Source organism: Urtica dioica, chromosome 11 (genome assembly GCF_054948205.1).
Source record: "Urtica dioica subsp. dioica isolate 48M chromosome 11, U.dioica_male_clone48M_v1_H2, whole genome shotgun sequence".
In the NCBI taxonomy this organism is placed as follows: Eukaryota; Viridiplantae; Streptophyta; class Magnoliopsida; order Rosales; family Urticaceae; genus Urtica; species Urtica dioica.
This window is the reverse complement of record NC_142766.1, coordinates 23,184,035-23,207,299: the sequence shown is the minus strand read 5'-3', so window position 1 is coordinate 23,207,299 and position 23,265 is coordinate 23,184,035. Positions and strand designations below refer to the sequence as shown.

At 38.1% G+C, this 23,265-nt stretch overlaps 4 protein-coding genes across 4 annotated transcripts; 3 read left to right on the top strand and 1 right to left on the bottom strand.

Moving 5' to 3' along the window:
* Positions 1-549: 549 nt before the first annotated feature.
* Positions 550-2,104, top strand: LOC149382630 (uncharacterized). Its single transcript, XM_089630654.1, has one exon. The coding sequence runs from the start codon at positions 589-591 to the stop codon at positions 1,963-1,965; it is 1,377 nt and encodes a 458-aa protein (XP_089486780.1). The 5' UTR covers positions 550-588; the 3' UTR covers positions 1,966-2,104.
* Positions 2,105-6,202: 4,098 nt separating this feature from the next.
* Positions 6,203-8,729, top strand: LOC149382629 (uncharacterized). Its single transcript, XM_089630650.1, has one exon. It carries the CDS (start codon positions 6,232-6,234, stop codon positions 8,524-8,526), a length of 2,295 nt encoding a protein of 764 aa, XP_089486776.1. The 5' UTR covers positions 6,203-6,231; the 3' UTR covers positions 8,527-8,729.
* A 4,599-nt stretch (positions 8,730-13,328) lies between these two features.
* LOC149382628 (uncharacterized) lies at positions 13,329-15,723 on the top strand. The gene has a single exon (XM_089630651.1). The coding sequence runs from the start codon at positions 13,364-13,366 to the stop codon at positions 15,518-15,520; it is 2,157 nt and encodes a 718-aa protein (XP_089486777.1). The 5' UTR covers positions 13,329-13,363; the 3' UTR covers positions 15,521-15,723.
* Positions 15,724-18,979: 3,256 nt separating this feature from the next.
* Positions 18,980-21,139, bottom strand: LOC149382627 (uncharacterized). The gene is made up of 2 exons (XM_089601726.1): positions 19,445-21,139; positions 18,980-19,265 (listed from the first exon to the last, which is right to left on the bottom strand). The coding sequence occupies exon 1, from the start codon at positions 21,077-21,079 to the stop codon at positions 19,487-19,489; it is 1,593 nt and encodes a 530-aa protein (XP_089457852.1). The 5' UTR covers positions 21,080-21,139; the 3' UTR covers positions 18,980-19,265; positions 19,445-19,486.
* Between the last annotated feature and the right edge of the window lie 2,126 nt (positions 21,140-23,265).

Below are 23,265 nucleotides of genomic sequence, written 5' to 3'. Positions count from 1 at the left end.
AAGTGCGTGAATAGAACATTCTAACTTTCTTGAGATGGACATATAATATAAAAATAAAATAAAAACACTGCTATGAATATAATTATCCGTGTGTATAATATATGGATATGCGAAATATATTTATAAATGCGGATAATATATGCCTCTAATAATTAACCAATCATATTTATTGACAGTAAACATCTTAACTAACCAAAAAAACAAAATACAATTTAACATGGTGTGACAAATATAATTATATATACACGAACTTAGTGGGAAAGCACTACTACATAAATATGGTGCGGTTAGATAACACATGTTTATTTTAGTACTATTTAGGTCAATAAAAAAAATTTAGTCGTCGATAACACAATAAGCTTCTTTTTTTTTTTTTTTTTTTTTTTTTTTACAGACAGCAACTCTCAACTTCACATCACTACAAAGTACCAAGCATATTGGTAAATGGTAACACGATAAATCTAGCAATTAAACAATTAACAATTGTGGGTAAGCATATATATAGGAAAGTCCAAGAGATCACTATATATAAAGGCCAATCAAACAAGAATATCATAACTCACTTTCACATCATAAAATCACCAAACGATGATCAGCCTTGGGAAGCCGAGGCATTGGCCTCAACTAGTCTTTGCTTTGGCATTTTGCCTTGTGGCCACAAATGTGGTCGCCGATTACTACTCGCCTTATGTCTACTCTTCTCCTCCCCCACCACTTAAGCATATGATTAACCACCCATACCACCATAAATCACTGCCTCTGCCGAAGCCAGTTCACCGTCCCTATTACTACAAATCACCAGCACCACCGAAGCACGTCGAGACTCCTTACATCTACAAATCTCCACCCCCACCACCGTACGTGTACAAGTCGCCACCACCACCGAAGCACGTCGAGACTCCTTACATCTACAAGTCTCCACCCCCACCACCGTACGTGTACAAATCCCCACCACCACCGAAGCACGTCGAGACTCCTTACATCTACAAGTCTCCACCCCCACCACCGTACGTGTACAAGTCGCCACCACCACCGAAGCACGTCGAGACTCCTTACATCTACAAGTCTCCACCCCCACCACCGTACGTGTACAAGTCGCCACCACCACCGAAGCACGTCGAGACTCCTTACATCTACAAGTCTCCACCCCCACCACCGTACGTGTACAAGTCCCCACCACCACCGAAGCACGTCGAGACTCCTTACATCTACAAGTCTCCACCCCCACCACCGTACGTGTACAAGTCCCCACCACCACCGAAGCACGTCGAGACTCCTTACATCTACAAGTCTCCACCCCCACCACCGTACGTGTACAAGTCCCCACCACCACCGAAGCACGTCGAGACTCCTTACATCTACAAGTCTCCACCCCCACCACCGTACGTGTACAAGTCCCCACCACCACCGAAGCACGTCGAGACTCCTTACATCTACAAGTCTCCACCCCCACCACCGTACGTGTACAAGTCGCCACCACCACCGAAGCACGTCGAGACTCCTTACATCTACAAGTCTCCACCCCCACCACCGTACGTGTACAAGTCCCCACCACCACCGAAGCACGTCGAGACTCCTTACATCTACAAGTCTCCACCCCCACCACCGTACGTGTACAAGTCCCCACCACCACCGAAGCACGTCGAGACTCCTTACATCTACAAGTCTCCACCCCCACCACCGTACGTGTACAAGTCGCCACCACCACCGAAGCACGTCGAAACTCCTTACATCTACAAGTCTCCACCCCCACCACCGTACGTCTACAAGTCCCCACCACCACCGAAGCACGTCGAGACTCCTTACATCTACAAGTCCCCGCCCCCACCACCGTACGTCTACAAGTCGCCACCACCACCGAAGCACGTCGAGACTCCTTACATCTACAAGTCTCCACCCCCGCCACCATACGTCTACAAGTCACCACCACCTTCTAAGCATGTTGAAACTCCTTACATCTACTAGTTTCTATCCACACGGCTATATTTCTACAAATCTCCACCACAGCTTAAGCTTCATATGATACGTAAAAATTTATGATGCTCCATTTTTTAAAATAATGTTTTATGTATGTTCTGTTGTTTCTATTGTGAGTTTTCTCTTATTTCCTTTAATATTCATGATTTAGTGTACTCTAAATTCAAGAATGAACTTTTTTATAACTAACTTATCGTTGTTTATGTTTCTGTATGTCTAGTGACGGGATACTTAGTGACGGGATACTTGTATCCCAGGTCATTATGTAGCCATATTTCTTATGCTTGGTAATATATAGGATCACAATCATTATAATTAGTCAAAATATTGTTTGTAGAGAGGTGTATATATAGGAATATACACTAGCTTTATTGAGCTAAACTCGCTCGATTACACCATTCATTAAAGAGAACATAAATTACCCAAATTTGTTTTGCAACTGTTTTGGAGGTTTTAATAATTCTCCAATTAATGCAATACACAATAGGTTAGTATTTAAGGAGACATGGGAAATCATATTGACAGGTGTGTGATGGGAATTTTCTTAAATAAAGAAAAGTTCTACATGACGCAAGCGAACGTGTCGTCAAGTAATAGAGTGCAAAAGCACGGATATCGATCCCGCAAAGACTCTAGATTATTTCCGAAGCAAACTCACTAGCTTTCTTTTTCGAGTTATGGAAATAAAAAAATGGGGGTTTTTTTATTGTTTTGAGAACAAGATGAAATGTAAACAAAAGTGAAAACAATATTTAAACACAAGTTAAAAGGAAGGGGCACGATTTTGTTATTTTATCGAGTCGGTCGGTCAAGATACGATTCTAAGCTCGGGTTTAGAGTGTTAAAACTTTGTCTCAATCCCTCCTATAACATTCACTAATCTCTCTCGAGTCTTTAGGAATCTAGCTATGTGTCGAACTTACACCTCTCGGTTTGAGTTCTATTAAAACACAAAACCGCATTTAGCCCGGAATTTCAATCAACTACAACTACCCCCTAGTCTTTCTATAGCTCTAGGAAGGTTAAAGATGGGATGGGAAGAGCTCACTCGTTTATTACCTCTCGGTGTCTAAACTTGTCTAAGATTCACTAACTAGGTAGCTACTCTAGTTAGCGCTAACACACACCCATACCCATAGAATTTCACTCTCAACCCAACCATGAAGCACCAATCTAATCCAAATGTTTGACCAACCAACTCAACTACTCAACTGCATCGCACCCCAAATCTACTTAGCTACTCATGATTAAGAATAAACAAAGTAAAATTGAAATAAGTAAAAGAAGTAAAACATTAAAGAAACAAGACATTGAATGCTAATCTCAACAACCAAATAAAGCTTTCATTAACTTCAAGCACTACTTCAATATTCCACTTAGATAAAACAATAAAGTAATCACAATACTCAATGCTCAATAGATAAAGGAAGTCAACAAAAACTCAAATAGAATACTTGAAAGCTTAAAAGATGTTCAACAAAGCAATAAGTGGAGTAAATAAATAAAGAACAATAAATAAAAGAGATAGAGTTAAGGATGAACAAATGGAGGTGATGAGGATGATGGAGGTTGTCACTTCTCCCTCTTCTTCTTCACCCCCAAGCTCAAGAACAAAATGAGTGTCAAACCCTAGCTTTCTCTCTCTCACTTTCTTTCTCAAGTTTTCAAAACAAAAGTAAAAAATGTTCTATTCTAAAGCTTGTCCCCCTCCTCCTTGAACAAGTGTATATGAGAGTTTAAGAGAGGTTTTCGGAGCAAATATGGACCCTTGGATGAGATCCAAGGGCCAAAAATGATTTAAAAGACGAGCTCCAAAAACACTGAAAAAGTAACTGGCGCGGCGCGCCACATAACAGGCGCGCCGCGCCACTCATGAAAATTCTGAAGGCGCGCCGCGCCTTTCTTGCGCGTCGTCTGCTCGAGCTCTCGGTGTAAAATTTAAGCATCAGGGAGCGGCGCGCCATACAATAGGCGTGGCGCGCCAACCTTGAAACGTTGACTTCTTGTTGACCGTCGTTGACTTTTTGTTGACTTGACTTCAAAAGGCCATAACTTCCTCGATTTAGCTCCGATTCAGCCCGTTTTCGCACCACAGCCTTCTCTCACTCTCTTTATCCTGAAAACATAAAAAAAAAAAAAAAAACTACAAAATAACATCAAAAACACTAAGAACAAGTTCCGATTCTTATCTAAGAGCCATAGATAAGTGTGAACGAATTTCACTTATCAGTGTGGATACTTGTCTTTCCCAAAATTAGGGACGGAGTCAAAAATTTAAGTTAAGGTGAAAAAATGACATATTTGAAAATTATATGAATTTGAATAAAAAATACTAAAATTTTAAGATAAAATTTGCAATTTCTAAAAATTCAGGTGAGACATTTGCTGGTTCTTATGTGGGGCTACCTCTCCTAAACCTAAGGCTCCGCCCCTTCAGAGCAAAAAAAAGGCTCCGCCCCTTCCTACCCAGCCTACAGTTATAAGCCGTGCAACAAACATAAATGATCAAATAAATCATATAAAATAATTTCAAACAAACGTTTTTGTTTTCAACTTTTTTTTTTATATCCTTGTTGTCGTATTATTTCATTAAAAGTCAAAGAAAACCTTGTTTTTTCTTTTACCAATTTGTCATTAGAAATAATTGAAAAAAAAAGAAGTAAATGAGGATAATTGTTCAAGAAAATATATATATATATATATATATATGTTAAAAATTAAATAAAGTCTAATTATTCTTTTCGTTTAAAATTCGAATGTGTAGTGTATTTTTTACTTTTTTGGGGAAAAGTTATTCTATGTAAGCCAAATAAAATTGCAAAACATCCAATGTTTCGGTATTTTATACAAAATAATCATTTTTAATGATGTAGCAATGAATTAATTTTTTTTATTAGTTTTTTTTCAATTGGATTATTTTTAAATATGAATAAAAACCTCTATCTCTCTCTCTCTCTCTCTCTCTCTCTCTCTCTCTCAGGGATTAGGAAATTTTTAATTCACCAGCAAATAAAGCTGATCATATGGAATCCGAAAAATGGGATCCCCTGGACTAACCCCCTATTTTGCGGGAAAATGGGACTCCCGAAACCATAAAAAATGGTAACAGAAAATCCCATATTTTCCATATTTATTTTTTCATTTTATTTTAATCATGAATGCATTTAAAAAAAAATTAAAATTCCTATATTTTCGATTAAAAAATACAACTTTAAAAATATGATACTAAATGAGGATCCCAGTTTCGTTTCATTTCTCGGATGGTTCTGGGATAAAAGTTTCGATATCACATTTCATAATACGGTTTTTGATTATGATTCCAACTTCTCATTTAACTGTCTGTATAATTTTAATTTGTTTAATTAAAAGTTTATCGAACAATGACAAATTAATTGAAACTTTACTTTAGCTATCAAGCAAAGGATTCGGGCTCCCAATAAAATTTCAGAAGGATTAAGTTGTCACGTAACCTTTTTCATTTGGGTCGAAACTGATCAACTTACCCAGATTATCTAGTAGTTGCAAAGCTCCAAGCAATATAAAATATAGAATACGAATATTCAATTAACGATATTAGGTGCGTGAATGAAACATTTTAACTCTCTTGATGTGGATATATTATATAACAAGGGATATAATTTTATGAATTGATACATTACCTACAGTTTCAACATCATGAGTATTTTGTATATTACTGAGACAACATATATGCATGAATTTACGTGTCTAAATATCTATGGTTGTTAAATTGTTTCCTTTTCTCTAGCTAATATCAAACCGCATCGTTTCATTGAGTAAGCAATTATGACTCAATAATATAAATTGTGTGTAGACTCGTCCCGACATGGAAAAATGGACCATATGAAGTTTGTTTAAACGTCAAAAACTTACATATATTAAAATATCATATCTAACCAAAAAATAAAACGTACAAATAAACTTGCACTGCCTTGAATAATAAAATACGAATATAGGAAGTTAGTGGGAAAGCACTGCATATAAGATACCAATATATAACAAGCTTATTTTATTAACTATTTAAGTCAATGATTCTTTTAAATCATCAACAGCCAAGACAAAGCACAAGTTGACATTACTATCAAGCATATTGGTAACACGACAAATCCAGCCTGTATTTAAAGAAATAACAAACATATTAAAACAAATAGCAAAGTCCGAAAGATCACTATATATAGAGTCCCGATTCAAGGACAATATCACAACTCAATAACACAACACAAAAATCACCTAAACATGATCCGCCTTGGACTGCCGAGGCATCTGCCTCAGTTAGTCTTTGCTTTAGCAATTTGCCTTGTGGCCACAAATGTGGTTGCCGATTATTACACGCCCTACGTCTATTCTTCTCCTCCGCCACCACCAAAGCATGTGGTTAAACACCCTTACCAGTACAAATCTCCACCACCACCAAAATACGTTCACCGTCCTTATTACTACAAATCTCCACCGCCGCCACCTAAACATGTAAGCCATCCTCCTTATTACTACAAATCTCCACCCCCACCAAAGTACGTGCACCGTCCATATTACTACAAATCACCCCCACCACCAAAACGTGTCCATCGCCCATACTACTACAAATCTCCCCCTCCACCGAAGTACGTCCATCGTCCATACTACTACAAATCACCTCCACCACCAAAATACGTGAAGACTCCTTACGTGTACAAATCTCCACCACCACCAAAATACGTCAAGACTCCTTACGTGTACAAGTCTCCACCTCCACCACCGTACGTCTATAAATCACCACCACCACCAAAGCACGTAGAGACTCCTTACATCTACAAGTCTCCACCCCCACCACCGTATGTCTACAAGTCTCCACCACCACCACCGTACGTTTACAAGTCTCCACCACCACCCAAGCACGTCGAGACTCCTTACATCTACAAGTCTCCGCCCCCACCACCGTACGTCTACAAGTCCCCACCACCACCGAAGCACGTCGAGACTCCTTACATCTACAAGTCTCCGCCCCCACCACCGTACGTGTACAAGTCGCCACCACCACCCAAGCACGTCGAGACTCCTTACATCTACAAGTCCCCACCCCCACCACCGTACGTGTACAAGTCGCCACCACCACCCAAGCACGTCGAGTCTCCTTACATCTACAAGTCCCCACCCCCACCACCGTACGTGTACAAGTCGCCACCACCACCCAAGCACGTCGAGACTCCTTACATCTACAAGTCCCCACCCCCACCACCGTACGTGTACAAGTCGCCACCACCACCGAAGCACGTCGAGACTCCTTACATCTACAAGTCCCCACCCCCTCCACCGTACGTGTACAAGTCCCCACCACCACCGAAGCACGTCGAGACTCCTTACATCTACAAGTCTCCACCCCCACCACCGTACGTCTACAAGTCTCCACCACCACCGAAGCACGTCGAGACTCCTTACATCTACAAGTCCCCACCCCCACCACCGTACGTCTACAAGTCTCCACCACCACCGAAGCACGTCGAGACTCCTTACATCTACAAGTCCCCACCCCCACCACCGTACGTCTACAAGTCCCCACCACCACCCAAGCACGTCGAGACTCCTTACATCTACAAGTCTCCACCCCCACCACCGTACGTGTACAAGTCGCCACCACCACCGAAGCACGTCGAGACCCCTTACATCTACAAGTCCCCACCCCCACCACCGTACGTCTACAAGTCTCCACCACCACCCAAGCACGTTGAGACTCCTTACATCTACAAGTCTCCACCTCCACCACCGTACGTTTACAAGTCCCCACCACCACCGAAGCACGTCGAGACCCCTTACATCTACAAGTCCCCACCCCCACCACCGTACGTCTACAAGTCTCCACCACCACCCAAGCACGTTGAGACTCCTTACATCTACAAGTCTCCACCCCCACCACCTTACGTCTACAAGTCCCCACCCCCACCACCATACGTCTACAAGTCTCCACCACCACCGAAGCACGTCGAGACTCCTTACATCTACAAGTCCCCACCCCCACCACCGTACGTCTACAAGTCTCCACCACCACCAAAGCACGTCGAGACTCCTTACATCTACAAGTCCCCACCCCCACCACCGTACGTCTACAAGTCTCCACCACCACCCAAGCACGTCGAGACTCCTTACATCTACAAGTCTCCACCCCCACCACCGTACGTCTACAAGTCTCCACCACCACCCAAGCACGTCGAGACTCCTTACATCTACAAGTCTCCACCCCCACCACCGTATGTCTACAAGTCCCCACCACCACCGAAGCACGTCGAGACTCCTTACATCTACAAGTCTCCACCCCCACCACCGTACGTGTACAAGTCTCCACCACCACCGAAGCACGTCGAGACCCCTTACATCTATAAGTCCCCACCCCCACCACCGTACGTCTACAAGTCTCCACCACCACCCAAGCACGTTGAGACTCCTTACATCTACAAGTCCCCACCCCCACCACCGTATGTCTACAAGTCACCACCACCACCGAAGCACGTCGAGACTCCTTACATTTACAGTTCACCACCACCCCCTAAATACTACTAAGTATGAGGTTAAAAAACCATATCCATGCAGCTGAACTTGTTTGAGTAACTATTCATATATGTTTTCTTCATTATGATATTTCCGGTATTATTTTCAATATTCATAATCCCATGTACTCTACTTTCAATAATAAGCTTCTGAAAATTATTCCAGCATTGGTTATGTTTTATTTATGGTATTTTTTTTTCGTGAAATTATTTTTATCCCCCGTTTTTGTTTTTCTTTTTTGCAATTTATTATGAAAATATGGAAAAAAAAAATTTAAACAAACGTTGTAGAACCTAATTCTTGGTATTCTAATTGTAGGTATTTATTAAAAAATATTTGAGATCATTATAATAGTATTATTTGTAGGCATGACGTGTTAAATGTTTAGTAATAGTGTTGCTTTGTATGAAGTTGGAAAAATTAAATGGCACCGTAATTCGTTATTTTGTTTATAAAAGATCTTTTATTACACCTTCCAGTACCAAACGTACTTCTCTATATGATCATTTGAAGCCTTCCTCGATTTGGATTACTATGTTCTTTGAGTATATGTGCTATCTTGATCAGAGGTTATCCAGCTCATCGCCCTGAGACGAGATGGCATTAATAATTATATGTAGTTTTTCAAGTAAAATGCTAGTAATGTCTATATATACACTTTAAATGATTATAGCAAATTATCGTTTTTTTTTTATTAGAAACAATTTGCAGGATCACAAATATTAAAGAAAAAAAACAATGGTAGTGCCAGAAAGCTGAAGATAAATGGATATCGATCATAAGATTCGTCGATATGTTCTAGGGATATGAAGCTCTTTTTCTATGATTTTCCCTTCTATATTGTTGTTGTACGTAAAATTCAATGTCATGGTCATTTAAAAATTGGTACTGTTCTCATTTTGTGAATGTTTGGTATGTTTTTTAACTGAATGTTTGGTGTCAATTAGTCTACCAATATAAGATAAATAAATGTTGGAATTATTTACCGGTTTACATCTTGAATATAATAACTTCTTTGTTAGTGCGGTAGGTTAAAAACCTCATATTGAAAGTGAATGTGAATTAACAAGTACTTATAAAAGTCATGCATTATTTCTCTCTATTGCCAATTGATTTTAAGATGGAATCACGTGATATTTTCATATGGTATCAGAATCCATTAAGCCCAAACGGGTATCCGATACAATCATTGAGATTCGGACCAAAATGAGCGAACGCAAAGAGGCGTCATCTTGAGAGACGTGTTAGGAATCCCGCATTTAAAGTGAATGAGAACTAATAAGTACTTATAAAAGTCATGAATTACTGCTCTCATTGCTAATTGGTCTTAAGATGGAACTCAATGATATTTTCGTATATAACAAAACATAATTATTTATTTATTGGTGCACTTCATTGTGTTGTTTAATCCAATATTTAACTAATGTGATTATTTTGTAAGGTCGTCAGTAATGTATTTGAAGTTGATTAAACCTTCATGTCTTTTATTTTGCTGCAAGCTTTGCACAGTGTTGACCTAGTTTAGTGAAAAGCATATATAATATTTTGAAGTCTTGCAGTAATTTGTGGAAAAAAAAATAATGTTTGATACCTGTAATCCTGAGTCAGCAGTAAAAGCTCTCATTATACCTTTTTATTGTTTCTATATCAATAAATCCAAGTTGCAATCAGTTTAATTAATTTTACCGGGACTAAGTCAATCTCTCTCCGACGTTGAGGCCACTATCACCATCGAAAAGCTGTAAATTTATTATTAAATAATAAGTATCCAGCTACGTACGAATAGCAAGCATAAGACTTTGAACGAATACGATTCAAATAGACGTGTACTTATGCACATTATATCTACAGCTTAGCCAGTAAAAAACAAAAATAAATGTTCGCTTGTTTTATAATTAATATTTTTCTATTGAACCTTGATTATAATATATATACATATATATATATAGTGAGAGAGAGAGAGAGAGAGAGAGAGAGAGAGAGAGAGAGAGAGAGAGAGAGAGAGACACCACCCATAAGCTTATCAAATTTATTATTCCGGGTTAGAGTTTGCTACATCGATTGTACCTTTTCTCCGAATTTTCTAAGAAACAACCTTGTTTGGTACAAACCAGCATCACTATCGATGCTAAGCTCGTTCCAGTTTTTATGGCTTGACAATGCTTTTACGCATAATTGTTCTTTCTCTTGACTAAAAAAAAATCCAGCTATGCTTGATAAGGTCAATTAACTGCATTGGACTTTCGAAAGGAAATCATTTATATACATGTGTATTATAATCATAAGGAATCGAGGGTATGATCTTATTTTATATATATATATATATATATATATATATATATATATATATATATATATAAATATATATGTATTCATCAATATATTTTTAAATAAAATTTATTGGCTAAAATATAAAATACAAATTGAATATTTGTTTAAAATTGAGAGAAAATTAACTTATTAATAATTTTTTGCTTATTGTTAAAATATTTTATTAATTATAAAGAAATCATACTCCAATGAACCAAAACTATTAATATGGTTTCATGTCAATAATTTTTAGACTAGTTTTAATATGAATTCTATTAATTATTAAAAGTAAAACCATTTCCACGTTGATGTTAATAGAAGTTATGATAACAATGGTAAATAATCTAAGCTAACCATAATTAATTAGCTGAGTATGCCACAATGTGCCTAAGAAGCTCGCACGTGTAGAGAGAAGCAAACTGAACTTATAACTAAGCTAAGATCGCGGATAGACCATCGAGCAGACCCGATCATTAAAGACTAGTCAAACAAATATCGAAACGTGGTCATGAACTGTGTAGATCACGATCTTGGAAGTTATAATTTATGTAACCCGGCATTTATCAACATATAGCGGATATACCGTGGTCTCACGCATATAGAAAGAACCGATCAAAGCACACATTGAATAAGCAACCTTGACAAAGCTCGGATTCTATACGAAATTTCTCATTCCGAGTTCGATTGTACCGTCTATACGAATTTTATGATAACAAACAATCTAGTTGAGTAAAAGCTAGTACCAGCAACTTGTAGCAGTTAATTCTATGTCTTGACAAGGCTCTAACGCTTAATTGATCTTAGGGACGACCAGTATTTTTTTTTATATACTTACACCGTCAATTCCGTACAACTTGGCCTGGTCAACTCATTCAATAAGAAAAAAAAATTGAAGACACAAAACATTCACAATTATTTGATTGGGCCAATTATTCAAATGAGCTTACGCGGTATGTCTTTAATAAAAGAATATCCGGACAGAAAGCACATTGACGAGATAATAATAATTATGAAACTGAGATGTTTGGTGGGACATCACGATATATAAATCGTGGATCGAATATCACATAGGTCAATCATAATTTTTTTTTTAATTTAGAAAAGTGAGTTTTAATCGAAGTTGACATTTTTTTATCTTCGTATTATCTAGGCATTATATATATTTACAAATCGCCGCAACCACCGAAACATAACTAGTCATTATAAAATAGCAACATTTATTTAAGACGACAACGAACAATGAGCAACAAAACAGGTAAAAAAGAAAAATAAAAAGACAGGTGGTAAAAAAGAGAAAGAAAGATAGAAATTACGGAGCAAGAAACATGACCATAAGATGTTAATAATCGCCTTACGTGAATTAGGGTATGGATACCAGAAGAAAGCAACATCCGAAAATCGAAAAATATAGTGACAAAATCAATGTGACAACTCACCAACATGATGGGATTAGGTAAATAAACATGCAAAAAGTATAAAATCACAACAACATTAAAATATACGAACAAAAAAATAGATCAATTATAATGAGAGACTGACCTGCTAACCACTAGCATATTTGTGAACTTCTAAAAAAAAAAATCGTTACGATACCTTCAAAAAGAAAGAAATAAATAAATTAGCAAGCCTTCTAATTTTAAAATTCAGAAGAAAATGAAATAATATATCATAGTAAGTCCCATAAGGTTCGTGATCCCATTCATTGATTCAAGTTTATTGGAAAATTGAAGCACGACTTGAATACTAAGGCTGAACTGATTTTAAATAATCCAATCATTTTATGTCGGTGAATATAAAAAGAAAAAACACATAAGTTTAATGTATAACCTTTACTCAATAATACTCTAGGAACTAGTCATAAGGTGAATTTAGGAACGAACGAAGAAAGCCACAAGTTATTATGGTTCCTACAAGTCTTCTACAAACTCGTAAAAACATGTATTGTTCTCGCTGATTAGCTGGCAAATAATATATATATACTAACTAAATCCAAGGATATATTGAACATTTCCTTCATCTTTTTTTTTAATCCAACTGCTGGAGTACTCCTCATGCGCCATGATAAATCAGAAGTTCTTTAAAATTAAAATTAAATCGATTTTTATTTTCACTCGGAAAAAAATGATTATATATATTGGGATTTTAATTTTTAACATGATCAATAAATAGATTCCAGCCAAATAGCATCACCTAACGTTATTGCACGTTGACTATAATCTAATGGTCTGTAATGAGAAAAAAATAATTCAATTAAATAAAGTCATAAAGTTGTGGAAAGGCACTACACGAAATTTAAACAATACTCCCAAATAATATTCATCAGGGTTAAAATAATGAATTATTAATAATAATAAAAAATCATTTAAGTAGACATTTGAGATAGTTGTAATACTTAGACAGCAATTCCAGGCTGTTTTTTTCAATAAACAAATACAAATTGCCCTATAATTATGGTGCCGGGCTAAATATATAAATAGCGCTAATCTCTTGCAATTATCAATCAACTCACAGTTTTCACCAACACAAAAATCACCTAAATATGATCCGCCTTGGACTACCGAGGCATTTGCCTCCGTTAGTCTTTGCTTTGGCATTTTGCCTTGTGGCCACAAATGTGGTTGCCGATTATTACATGCCCTATGTCTATTCTTCTCCTCCGCCACCACCAAAGCATGTGGTTAAACACCCTTACCAGTACAAATCTCCACCACCACCAAAATACGTTCACCGTCCTTATTACTACAAATCTCCACCGCCGCCACCTAAGCACATAAGTCATCCTCCTTATTACTACAAATCTCCACCCCCACCAAAGTATGTGCACCGTCCATACTACTACAAATCACCTCCGCCACCAAAACGTGTCCATCGCCCATACTATTACAAATCTCCACCTCCACCGAAGTACGTCCACCGTCCATACTACTACAAATCCCCACCACCACCGAAGAAAATTCACCGTCCCTACTATTACAAATCACCACCTCCACCAAAGTATGTCCACCGTCCATACTACTACAAATCGCCTCCTCCACCAAAGTACGTGCACCGTCCGTATTATTATAAATCTCCACCCCCACCTAAGTACGTGCACCGTCCATACTACTACAAATCACCCCCACCACCAAAATACGTGAAGACTCCTTACGTGTACAAATCTCCACCACTACCAAAATACGTCAAGACTCCTTACGTGTACAAGTCTCCACCACCACCAAAGTACGTCGAGACTCCTTACATCTACAAGTCTCCTCCCCCGCCACCATACGTCTACAAGTCCCCACCACCACCCAAGCACGTCGAGACTCCTTACATCTACAAGTCTCCACCCCCACCACCGTACGTTTACAAGTCGCCACCACCACCGAAGTACGTCGAGACTCCTTACATCTACAAATCCCCACCCCCACCACCGTACGTCTACAAGTCTCCGCCACCACCGAAGCACGTCGAGACTCCTTACATCTACAAATCCCCACCCCCACCACCGTACGTCTACAAGTCTCCGCCACCACCGAAGCACGTCGAGACTCCTTACATCTACAAATCCCCACCACCGTACGTCTACAAGTCGCCACCACCACCGAAGCACGTCGAGACTCCTTACATCTACAAGTCCCCACCCCCACCACCGTACGTCTACAAGTCTCCGCCACCACCGAAGCACGTCGAGACTCCTTACATCTACAAGTCTCCACCCCCACCACCGTACGTCTACAAGTCACCCCCACCACCCAAGCACGTCGAGACTCCTTACATCTACAAGTCTCCACCCCCACCACCGTACGTCTACAAGTCGCCACCACCACCGAAGTACGTCGAGACTCCTTACATCTACAAGTCTCCACCCCCACCACCGTACGTCTACAAGTCCCCACCACCACCCAAGCACGTCGAGACTCCTTACATCTACAAGTCTCCACCCCCACCACCGTACGTCTACAAGTCGCCACCACCACCGAAGTACGTCGAGACTCCTTACATCTACAAGTCTCCACCCCCACCACCGTACGTCTACAAGTCGCCACCACCACCGAAGTACGTCGAGACTCCTTACATCTACAAGTCCCCACCCCCGCCACCGTACGTCTACAAGTCGCCACCACCACCGAAGTACGTCGAGACTCCTTACATCTACAAATCTCCACCCCCGCCACCGTACGTCTACAAGTCGCCACCACCACCCAAGCACGTCGAGACTCCTTACATCTACAAGTCTCCACCCCCACCACCGTACGTCTACAAGTCGCCACCACCACCGAAGTACGTCGAGACTCCTTACATCTACAAGTCCCCACCCCCGCCACCGTACGTCTACAAGTCGCCACCACCACCGAAGTACGTCGAGACTCCTTACATCTACAAGTCTCCACCCCCGCCACCGTACGTCTACAAGTCCCCACCACCACCCAAGCACGTCGAGACTCCTTACATCTACAAGTCCCCACCTCCACCACCGTACGTCTACAAGTCTCCGCCACCACCGAAGCACGTCGAGACTCCTTACATCTACAAGTCCCCACCCCCACCACCGTACGTCTACAAGTCACCCCCACCACCGAAGCACGTCGAGACTCCTTACATCTACAAGTCTCCACCCCCACCACCGTACGTTTACAAGTCCCCACCACCACCTATGCACGTTGAGGCACCTTATGTCTACAGCTTGCCACCTCCTCCTCCTCAATACTACTAAGTTTAATATGGTGGTTAAAGCCAGGGTTCAATTTATTTGAAATTTTTTAATTTTGTTTGTGTTTATCGACAAAATATTTGCACTTGTTTGATTACTAATTGATGGTCACATGTACTTCTCTTGAGTAATAAGAGTTTGAAAATTGTTCGAGTTTTATTTCAACATCTATTTTACATAACTATCGTTGCATTTTTAAAGATTTAGTTTTCAGCGTTTTTTTTTTCTTCTTTTTAGTCCACAAAATGACCTACCCTTATAAAAGACTAAAAAAAAAATTACATAAAATTATAGTGGTTAGCTGTAAAGTTACCTCAACTTCTGTAATACAAATAGTAATATAATCTGAAAGCGGAGAATTAAGTTTGAGTATAATTATCTCGTACACTCAGTTAAATATAAACGTTATAAAAGAAGTTTACAAAACTAAGACTAGAAGAGCATGCTTAAAATTCCCAAATTTAAATTTCCATTACTAAGTAGCTATTATTTTTCCTATGTTAAGATTAAAATATTATCCTATTATTTAAATATTATAATAAGCTTATATATGTGTGTGTATATATATATATATATATAAGCTTAGATATAACGTTTTAGTATGCATCGTGTAATTATGCAATCAGCTGTATTTTTGTATGTTGAAATATAATCTTATACATGATTTTTGGCATTAACATAGCTTATGTAATCATTTGAGAATCACTACCGTTGTAAGAGATGAGATTATTTTATTTCATGTTTTTTAGTTGTTCGGGTCGAGAGACATAGCAGCAGCCTTTCTGAACTTTCGAGCGGTTTATCAAAGATATCTAAAATGATTGGATGATATGCTGTCATGATTTTTAGGGATCTTTTTGTTGCTATATATTTTATCAGAACTTGTCTGAATATTAATTGGAAATCTTGTTCATAGGATATTCGTGTACTTTCTTAGATCTCGAAGGTTCGTGGTGTGGACCAATACGGGCGTTCGAACGGTAAATTACCGATCGGGTGTTTCCCTATTCACTATAATGTCCTTATTGTAGGATTCGGATAGTTTTTTCAACATATTATTTTATGGTGTTTGATTCAGTTTGTTGTTTTTGGTACCTATATGAAATTAGCCAAGACTTACATTGTTCTTGTTTCTACTTTCTATACGAGTCGTTATATTGAAATAGACAATATAAAAGTGTGTCATGCTAGTTTAAGACAAGCGTCATTATATGTTTCTCCAGGTGCATTGGGAAATCCTAACCAATGACACACAACTGAAAATGTGTCATTTAAAAAAAATATTTACCCTTTTGAGTGAGGTTACACACTTATGTTTTGAGCAGATCGTCATCGCCGAAAAACTTTGTACTTTGTGTGTTTATTCCTGTTATTTTTTACTACCATTATTGGAACATGTTTACAAAGTTGTTGTATTTCGAGCATTGTAAAACACGTATTGTTATAAACGTTCTATAAACACTTGGTGAGTTTTTTAAGTGAAAAATGAGGGGAGATCAAACACAGGGGGAGCTTGAGTTAGAAGCCACTAGGGTAGTTTTGAAAGATTAGGAAATCAGGAAGGGTATCATCCGTGGTTGTCTTTTGTTGTACATATCCTACCTTCTAGTAAAGCTCTCTTTTCACCGGGAGTATCATCTCTCCAAAAGTAGGTCCGGCTGGCCGAACTGAGTTGCCATTTATTTGTCTCTTGTTTTACAATTTATTTAACGTCTCTAATCTGATAAATTGCTTGATGTTTCTAGTTTTGTCAATAAACTAGAATATTTAGGTAAAATAAAATATCAAAATGACCAGTCGAAAGTAAAGTGAAATTGATATCGATCATTCAATTTTTTATAACTGAGATAAGTCTTTTGAATCTAAAATTTTTCCCTCAATTTATATTTAGTAATTAGTTAAACAACCTCCAATTACCGTCTTTATGGATTTGATATCCGATAAGGTCACTTGATATTTAGTTTGTGAAGTGTTTAAATTCTCATCAATCAATAAGCTATAGCTCCACGCACATAAAAATTTTGTGTTTATATGAGTGTATTATTATGAGCACTGTAGTTTAATAACCAACAAAAATATTCATGTTTTGAAAATAGCCAACGTTTGCAAACTTTTGAAAAATAGCCAAACAGCCTGTGTGGCATAAGTGATACCTAATAAGAATTACTTTTATGACATTAGCTTTTTAAATTCGTCATTTTCTCTCTCCTAGTTTTGAATTCGTTACTTTCTCTCTCCTGCTTTCTTTCCTACATTTTGTTTTCATAAAAACTTCAAAATTACATATCTATCTCATATGAATTCGAAATTGAGTGATTTCAAATCCTACGGATTCGTGGTGCCGAGATCTTCAAAAATAGATCTATTGTGTTTGATGAAAAAACATGTTTAATGCGTCATGTTTACATGTGTTTGTAATGACTTTTCCAGAAATATTCAATAAATTTCCATTTATTTTTAGATGATTTTAAAAAAAAATTCAGTTATTTCCATATTTAAGACAGTAACATGATTTTTCTACATCTATGGCATTAAAAATATTTTTCATTCAACACAATATGGGTCTATTTTTTAAGATCTTGGCGCCACGAATCCGTAAGATTTGGAATCACTCAATTTCGAGTTCATATGAGATAGATATGGATTTTTGAAGTTTGGTTGAAAAAAAAATGTTTTGAAAAAAGTAGGAGAGAGAAAGTGACGAATTCAAAACTAAAAGATGAGAGAAAGTGACAAATTTAGGAGAAAAAAAACCGCTAAATTGATTCAATGACACTTTTGGAATTTTAACTCATTACCTCCACTGTCACCTCATACATTTGGCTATTTTCTCATAACTTTCTAAACGTTGGCTAAATCTCAAACGCTAAGATTAAGATGGATTAGTTAGTTACAAAATTCTATTATTATTATTACACATTCATTTTTTTACTGTAGTAAGTTAATTAATAGCAAAATGACGATAACTTTGTTAATTGTATGTATATAGCTGAGCTGAGAAAAGTTGCATTCATATATATATATATATATATAGTTGCATTCATATATATATATATATATATATATATATATATATAGCAACTTTTCTCAGCTCAGCTATATAAAAAATAGGATCTATTAGGAAAATAGTCTACTTAAACGTTTGATATTACTAAATAGCTAATATTTGATAAATCTTAAATAAATTTTCATGTATTTACATACGTAAATCTTAGATAAATAGTCACCTCCACATATTAGGCTACGTCATTATTTACGGCTATTTACCTAAGATTTACCAAACGTTGACTATTTAGCAATGTTAAACGTTTAAGTGGACTACTTTTCTGATTTTCTTTATAAAAATAATATAATATGTTATTCATAGACACATCGCATATGTATCACCTGATCATCAATCATTAGTTAAGAGAGTTACGGAGATAGAGTAGAAAACTCAATGCAAGTAAAAAAAAAAAGATGAAGAAAAAACCATAATAGCATCATCCTTTTAACAAGGAATACATATATAATATTTCATTTTAGTACATAGATCTTACAAATTACGGCATACCCATAGTACGTGCATTGTGATATAATAAAGTGTCCTTAGGAAGAAAAGAAAAAAGAAAAAAAAAACTGCAAATAACTAGACCAAACCAAGATTTCTTCATCATCAACGGTTGTCCTGATTGAGTGTTGATAGAAACAAATTGGTATGACGAGCCATGCAGCCATTATTCATTTTGCCGGTACACGTATGAGCGCGCTACGAAATATACAAAAATGAAGAGTTTAATGATATTCTACTCAATAAAATGTAAGTAGAGTAAACACACATACATGACAAAATAATTAACATGTCTAAATATAAATTAGATTTTCTATTAAACGATGAGTTTATAGAAAGAGTAAAAATTAAATTATTAAAGGTACTAATTAACTCACCTTTCACCATTGAAGAAAGCTTAACTTTATATGCTAATTATGCTAGACACGCCTAGGTGGTGGAGGTTGTTTAGGAGGCGGAGGAGACTTCTGTTTTTTAGGAGGCGGAGGAGACTTCGGTATTTTAGGAGGTGGAGGAGACTTCGGTTTCTTAGGAGGCGGAGGAGACTTCGGTATTTTAGGAGGTGGAGGAGACTTCGGTTTTTTAGGAGGAGGCGGAGGAGACTTCGGATTTTTAGGAGGAGGCGGAGGAGGCGGTTGTCTATTTGGCGGTAAAGTTGTAGGTGGCCTAGGTGGCTGAGTCGGCGGTTGTCTATTTGGGGGTTGAGTCGGAGGCTGTCCAGGTGGTTGAGTTGGCGGAGAAGACGGTGGTTGCATGGGAGGTTGAGTCGGCGGAGAAATCGGTGGTTGCCTTGGTGGTTGAGTCGGCGGAGAAGTCGGTGGTTGCTTGGGAGGCTGAGTCGGCGGAGAAGTCAATGGTTGCATTGGTGGTTGCGTCGGCGGAGAAGTAGGTGGTTGCACTGGTGGATGAGTCGGCGGAGAAGTCGGTGGTTTCATGGGAGGCTGAGTAGGCGGAGAAGTCGGTGGTTTCATGGGAGGTTGAGTTGGCGGTTGTCTAGGCGGCTGAGTTGGGGGAGAAATCGGTGGTTGCATTGGAGGCTGAGTCAACGGAGAATTCGGTGGCTGCGTGGGAGGTTGAGTTGGTGGTTGTCTAGGCGGCTGAGTTGGCGGAAATGACGGTGGTTGCATTGAAGGCTGAGTCGGCGGAGAAGCTGGGGGTTGCATGGGAGGCTGAGTAGGCGGAGAAGTCGGTGGTTGTCTAGGCGGTTCAGTCGGCGGAGAAATCGGTGGTTGCATTGGAGGCTGAATCGGCGGAGAAGCCGGTGGTTGCGTGGGCGGCTGAGTCGGTGGCTGTTTATTAGGCGGTTGAGTTGGCGGAGACGTCGGTGGTCTCATGGGAGGCTGAGTCGGCGGTTGTTTGGGTGGCTGAGTTGGCGGAGAAGTTGGTGGTTGCATGGGAGGCTGAGTCGGCGGTTGTTTGGGCGGCTGAGTCGGCGGAGAAGTTGGTGGTTGCATGGGAGGCTGCGTCGGCGGTTGTTTGGGCGGCTGAGTCGGCGGAGAAATTGGTGGTTGCATGGGAGGCTGAGTCGGTGGTTGCTTATTAGGCGGTTGAGTCGGCGGTTGTTTGGGTGGCTGAGTTGGCGGTTGTCTAGGCGGTGGAGTAGGCGGAAGGGGCATTGGAGAAGGAGGAGTAAGCGGTAATGGCGTCGGGGGCGGTGGTGGGGGTCGGGGCGGAGGAGGTGATGGTGGCGGGGGCGTTGGAGGTGGCGGTGGTGGGGGTCGGGGCGGAGGAGGTGGTGGTGGTGGGGGCGGGCGGGCCGTTGGCGGCGGTGGAGGTGGCCGCCGGGGGAAGGGAAAAGGAATTGTGATCGGTGGCAAGCCTGGCAGGTTTATTGTGATCGGTGGGAAAAATGGAGAGAAAATATTTAGTATCTTAGATTCACTGATGATTGCTGACTTGTCATCAGGAGGAGGAGTAACTGCTTCCACAATATTGCTGTTACCAATTATCACTACAATCCATAAAGACAAAACTACCCACATCAACCCAGAAGGCAATAGTTTCTGACCCATATTTCTCTATATGGCACCACAAACTTATTGTTGCTATTAAACTGGATTGACGATCAGTAGTGTGTTATGTTTCCATTCTCGCAACTTCTCTCCTTATATAGCCAACTTTTTTCTACTTGAATTGCTTGTAATTAAGATACATGCCTTTAATCATCATTTAATTCTCTATATATCAGGTAGCTATGATCAACTCTAGCCATACATTTTCTTTTGACTTTTTTCATAGAAGTACGTTGCACTGATCTATTTCATAGATAGGGAATTTGGCGACGTCTTTATGATATATATCGTCCATTAATATATTCTTCATATGCATGCATTATAATTAGCGCATGCAATATTTGGAGACCACACTGACTCTTTTCTTTATATAATATATATATATATAGATATATATATATATATATATATATATATTATATATATATATATTATATATGAGCGCGCATATCTAGGCGAGTTTTTATTAAAGATATTTAACAGGTATTTTAAAAGAAAATGAAAACAACAAATTTATTTCCGTTCATATATATGTCGATCAACAAGTTCAAAAATTATAACACTATACGACACTCCAATTCTGTTTGTATTGTATACATGGTGTTATAATATATATGACATCACGTTTTGTTTTTTTTTTTTTTATATATATATATATAAGCTGAGACGACTTTGTTAATTATAACGAATTAATTGATCCCCCCCAAACCCTCTCACCGTACTTCCTTTTTATGTTATTTCATTTTCCATCTCTATTAATTTTCTGCACCAACTACTAGTGAATTATTATTCTGGCCTAAAATTTGGCCTAACTTACTTCTTCAAAACCGAAGTTTTAATGAGACATTGCACTTTTATCATGCAAACGCTTAGATGCTTTAAATATCAAGCAATATAACTTATCTCTTGTATAGATAATCAACACTTAATTTTCGTGTTTAATTCTCATATTATATATTAGGTGATTTAGCTAAATAGTCAATTCAAAATAATAATTTGCAAAAAATAACCAAAATTTATGTACAATGAGTGAAATAGTCAAAATATGCAATATTCAGATTTTAAAAATTATTTTGACTCTAGGATTAATTTTTTTAAAAGTGATAAATTACTTAAAATAATCATAAAAAAAAATAATAATCTTGATGTCAAAAAAAAAATTATCACGCATCTTTGATTATTTTACTGAAAAATTTAAAATTTTTACTATATTATTGATCAATTAGTTTTAAATGGCTATCATATCATTTTTCCTTATATATATTTATCCAACAATCAGGTATGAACCCTTATATAAGATTTTACTTTGTTACGTAAATATATCAGCTTTACTATGATTTTCAAATTCATAATAAGACTGACAACGGTTGGTTAGATTGGTTATTTATCTTTTTGGGTGCAAGTAATTTTACGAATTCATCATCATTGTAGAAGAGTTTAAAAAGTCAATTAGGCAATCTAATTCTATAGCTCCCTTGATCAAAGATGTCCATATATTCCGACTCCTTTGTAACCGTACTCTTAATTGTTAATGCTGTAATTACATGTAGAGATCTGACTGTTCTAGGGTTAGGCGCACTCTAAATAATATGGTACAGAGAAAAGGAGAATATTCTGGTATGCTCGTAAGTGCACTATATTCGTTAGAATGATTAGAAAACAAATTAGAACTAGCCAGACATATACATGCTTCAATTATTTCTTACGCTTAGTATGTTTCAAAAATTGACGCAATAATATTTTAGTTATGTTCGTATCAAGTGAGCACACGTGATGCAAGAATATTGCATATCTATATGCCAATATTTATACATACAGAATAAGTATAGCCTTCGGTATTCAAGGTCGTAATGAAAGTTAAAAAAAAATGTTAATATAACAAAAAATAGGCTTTTATCTAGGTTTGATCTAACTTTTTGTAATGAGCTAACTTTTTTGTACAAGAAACTACTCCCTTGCCCAGGCTTAGTCAGCTAAATTATTAACCGACTTAAGGGACAAAAATGCCAAGTGACTAATTTTCATTTTAAATAACAAAAATCACAGTGGAATTCAGATCTTCCAGTTCGCTAACAAGATCACAAAGCTCATCGATCACAGCCTCCATCTCATGTAGAGACCTTTAAAAAGCGCTTCAGTATTTGCTCATCGCAACGAGTCTTCTTTATAATGTCCCATTGATGCAC